At 38.4% G+C, this 4,190-nt stretch overlaps 1 protein-coding gene across 1 annotated transcript; it reads left to right on the top strand.

Annotated features, from left to right (window-relative positions):
* The first annotated feature begins 402 nt into the window (after positions 1-402).
* On the top strand, positions 403-1,449 carry LOC112718274 (calcium-dependent protein kinase 20-like). Its single transcript, XM_025770093.2, has 3 exons — positions 403-548; positions 1,004-1,189; positions 1,327-1,449. The coding sequence occupies exons 1-3, from the start codon at positions 429-431 to the stop codon at positions 1,366-1,368; spliced, it is 348 nt and encodes a 115-aa protein (XP_025625878.1). The 5' UTR covers positions 403-428; the 3' UTR covers positions 1,369-1,449.
* Positions 1,450-4,190: the final 2,741 nt, after the last annotated feature.

Consider the following 4,190-nt stretch of genomic DNA (forward strand, 5'->3'; position numbering starts at 1 on the left):
TGATAAACCATTGGATTCTACTGTTTTATCTCGTCTCAAGCAATTCTCTACGATGAACAAGTTAAAAAAGATTGCCATTCGAGTACGTACCCGATCCACTGGTTATATGATTTTTGTTCTATTCGTTTAATTTTTTAGCTCAAGAAACTATAGCATCTCTTTTCAACAATACAATTTTCATATAACATCAATGAAACAAACTCATGTAATGGATAGAAAAGCACAGTCATTTTAAATTGAAACTGTTGTAGCATTAGGCTGTAATATTGGTTTAATTTCAGAAAATTGATATCCTAGTTTAGTAACTGCGATTCTTTTTGTTCCTTGTTCTAGATTTGTATGTGTTATTTGGTATGACTTGTAATGTTGTCCCTTGACAGGTAATTGCTGAAAGTCTCTCTGAGGATGAAATTGCAGGACTGAAAGAAATGTTCTTGATGATAGACACAGATAATAGTGGACAGATCACCCTTGAGGAACTGAAAAAGGGTTTGGAGAGAGTGGGTGCTAATCTTAAAGAATCTGAGCTTCTATGGTTAATGGAAGCAGTAAGTGCCTTGCATACTATCCAAATTGGCATTTCTATGTAGGCATGTTTCTTGCACTTATTAGTGTGTTGTTTAGTTTTGTAATTTTCTACAATTGTTTTAGTTGGAATTGGTTATGGTGTAAAAGGATTCTTGATAGTTCCTCTATAAGTGATTTTGACATAAAGAAAAATTTTTTATTCTCCCAAAATTAATTAACTGACTCTAGTAGTTAGAAACCAAACATGTGTAAAATGGGGGAGATCAACTACTGGGGGATGAGGATCATTCTAGGTCCCCCAAACAGTGTTCCAACGATGCATTAATGATTTATTTGTAACTGAATATACTTCCATTCTTTTGATCGGTAGTAAACTTGGCATTGTACTATTTTTGCACTATTGTGTGCAGCTTGTTATTATTATATTTGGTGTTTCATGTGATTGACCCATTTAGCTTTCTCCTTTAAAATCCAGGTAGACGTTGATAATAGTGGTACCATAGATTATGGTGAATTTATAGCGGCAATGCTTCATCTAAACAAAATCCAAAAGGAGGATCATCTATATGCTGCCTTCACTTATTTTGACCAAGCTTGTGAAAAGTATGGAATTCTAGATAGTAACATAGATGATATAATACGCGATGTTGACAAGGATAATGTAAGACATTGCATCATATTATTATTATTGTTATAAGGACTTGGAACTTATTTTATGTCAGCTCAATATTTAAGATAGAATTGGTACACAGCATTTTTTCCTCCTTAATAAACTTGAAATTATGTACTATTTTTTAGGATGGACGCATTGATTACAGTGAGTTTACTGCAATGATGTAAGAAACTGACTTTGGCAAAATTGGTCTACCTAAAGCATGAGTAAAAATTGCTCTTATTTTTGTATTTGTCTTTATGTAGAATTAATATAATTGAGTAGCTTCATGAAGCTAATTTTTTTTTTAATGTAGTTGTGCAAATTGTGGGGGTTATCACCTCCGCAATATACATTTTTTTTAAACTGCTTTCAACATTGCAGCGGTTTACAAACCGCTGCAATATTTTTAAAAGTCCATCTGCCAAATAGCGGCGGTTTTGCAACCGCCGCAAAATTAATTATCTGATTTGCAGCGGTTGTGCCAGCGGTTTTTCAAAACTGCCGCAAAATCAAATCTCCACCCCTTAATAGGCGACGCTTATGGAACCACTGGAATTTTGTTTCGCGGCGATTAAAAACCGCCGCAAATTCTTAAAAAAACCGCCGCTATTCGGCGTGTCTCTTGTAGTGGTTCTGGCGTTCAAACGCCAGAAAAGGGAGGGAATCTGGCATTAAACGCCAATCCAGCCCCCAATTCTGGTGTTCAAACGCCTATGAGGGGTCAGACACTTGCAAGTGCTGATAATATCTCCCTCAAGAAAGCTTCTCAACCTACCTCTGTAGGAAATAAACTTGCAGCAACCAAGGTTGAAGAATACAAAGCCAAAATACCTTATCCTCAGAAACTCTGCCAAGCAGAACAGGATAAACAATTTGCCTGCTTTGCAGACTATCTCAGGACTCTTGAAATCAAGATTCCGTTTGCAGAGGAACTTGAGCAAATACCCTCTTATGTTAAGTTCATGAAAGAGATCTTAAGTCATAAGAAGGATTGGAGAGAAACTGAAAAAGTTTTTCTCACTGAAGAATGCAGTGCAATCATTTTAAAGAGCTCACCATAGAAGCTTAAGGATCCGGAAGCTTTATGATACCATGCACATTAGAGGATACCTGTACCAAGATAGCTCTATGTGATCTTGGGGCAAGTATCAACCTAATCCCTGCATCCACTATCAGAAAGCTTGGCTTGACTGAAGAGGTCAAACCAATCAGGATATGTCTTCAACTTGCTGATGGCTCCATTAAATACCCATCAGGCGTGATTGAAGAGATAATTGTTACAGTTGGGCCGTTCGCCTTTCCCACTGACTTTGTAGTGTTGGAAATGGAGGAGTACAAGAGTGTAACTCTCATTCTAGGAAGACCTTTCCTAGCAATTGGACGAACCCTCATTGATGTCCAAAAAGGGAAGTAACCCTGAGAGTCAATGAGGATGAGTTTAGGCTGAATGTTATTGAAGCAATGAAGCACCCAGACACATCAAAAGACTGCATGTGTATTGATATTATTGACTCCCTGGTATAGGAGATTAGTATGGCTGAGAGTCTCGAATCAGAGCTAGAGGATATCTTTAAAGATGTTCAGCCTGATCTGGAAGAACCAGAGGAAATAAAAGAACCTCTAAAAATTCCTCAGGAAGAGGAGAAACCTCCTAAACCCGAGCTCAAACCACTACCACCATCCCTAAAATATGCATTTCTGGGAGAAGGTGAAACTTTTTCTGAAATCATAAGCTCTGTCTTAGAGCCACTGGAAGAGAAAGCACTAATTCAGGTGCTAAGGACACAAAAGACAGCTCTTGGGTGGTCCATTAGTGATCTCAATGGCATTAGCCCAACCAGATGCATGCACAAGATCCTACTGGAGGATAATGCCAAACCAGTGGTTCAACCACAAAGACGGCTGAATCCAGCCATGAAGGAGGCGGTGCATAAAGAGGTCACTAAATTACTAGAGGCTGGATTATTTATCTCATTTCTGATAGCTCCTGGGTGAGCCCTGTCCAAGTTGTACCCAAAAAGGGAGGCATGAGAGTGGTTCATAATGAAAAAATGAACTGGTTCCTACAAGAACAGTTACAGGGTGGCGTATGTGTATTGACTACAGAACTCAATATAGCCACCAGAAAGGATCATTTTCCTTTACCATTCATAGACCAAATGCTAGAAAGACTAGCAGGTCATGACTATTAATGCTTTCTGGATGGCTACTCAGGCTACAACCAAATTGTAGCAGATCCCCAAGATTAAGAGAAAACAACATTCACATGTCCATCTGGAGTATTTGCCTACAAAAGGATGCCCTTGGGTCTATGTAATGCACGAGCAACCTTTCAGAGATGCATGCTCTCTATCTTCTCTGATATGGTGGAAAAATTTCTGGAAGTCTTCATGGATGACTTCTCAGTATTTGGAGACTCATTCATCTCCTGTCTTCATCATCTAGCACTTGTTCTGAAAAGATGCCAAGAGACTAACTGATTTTAAATTGGAAAAAATGTCACTTTATGGTGACTGAAGAAATTGTCCTTAGGCATACAATTCGAACAAAGGCATAGAGGTGGATCAAGCTAAAGTGAGTAACAAAAAATTACCAACCAAATGTTAAGGCAATCAAGTTTTTAGGAATGCAGGATTCTACAGAGGTTTATAAATTTCAAAATCCCAAAACTCTGAGTAACCTGCTAGGCTGATACACTATTTGTCTTTGACACATAGTGTTTGTAGGCCTTTGAGACTCTGAAGGCTAAGCTGGTCACAGCGCCTGTCATTTTTGCATCGGATTGGACATTACCATTTGAACTAATGTGTGATGCCAGTGACCATGCTATTGGTGCAGTACTGGGACAGAGGCATGACAAGCTTCTGCACATCATTTACTACACCAATCGTGTTCTAAATGACGCGCAGAAGAATTACACAACCACAGAAAGGAATTGCTTGCAGTGGTTTTATTGTTTCTATTTGATATATTGTTCATGATGCCTATTTGGAGGATCAAAAGTGAT

The sequence above is a fragment of the Arachis hypogaea genome, chromosome 10 (assembly GCF_003086295.3).
Source record: "Arachis hypogaea cultivar Tifrunner chromosome 10, arahy.Tifrunner.gnm2.J5K5, whole genome shotgun sequence".
Lineage (NCBI taxonomy): Eukaryota > Viridiplantae > Streptophyta > Magnoliopsida > Fabales > Fabaceae > Arachis > Arachis hypogaea.

Bases quoted from the DNA above. Each gene is read 5' to 3' on its own strand.
- LOC112718274 (XM_025770093.2), top strand. From the start codon at position 429: ATGTTCTTGATGATAGACACAGATAATAGTGGACAGATCACCCTTGAG. The intron at 549-1,003 runs GTAAGTGCCTTG...TTTAAAATCCAG, and splicing joins TTCTATGGTTAATGGAAGCA to GTAGACGTTGATAATAGTGG. The intron at 1,190-1,326 runs GTAAGACATTGC...ACTATTTTTTAG, and splicing joins GCGATGTTGACAAGGATAAT to GATGGACGCATTGATTACAG.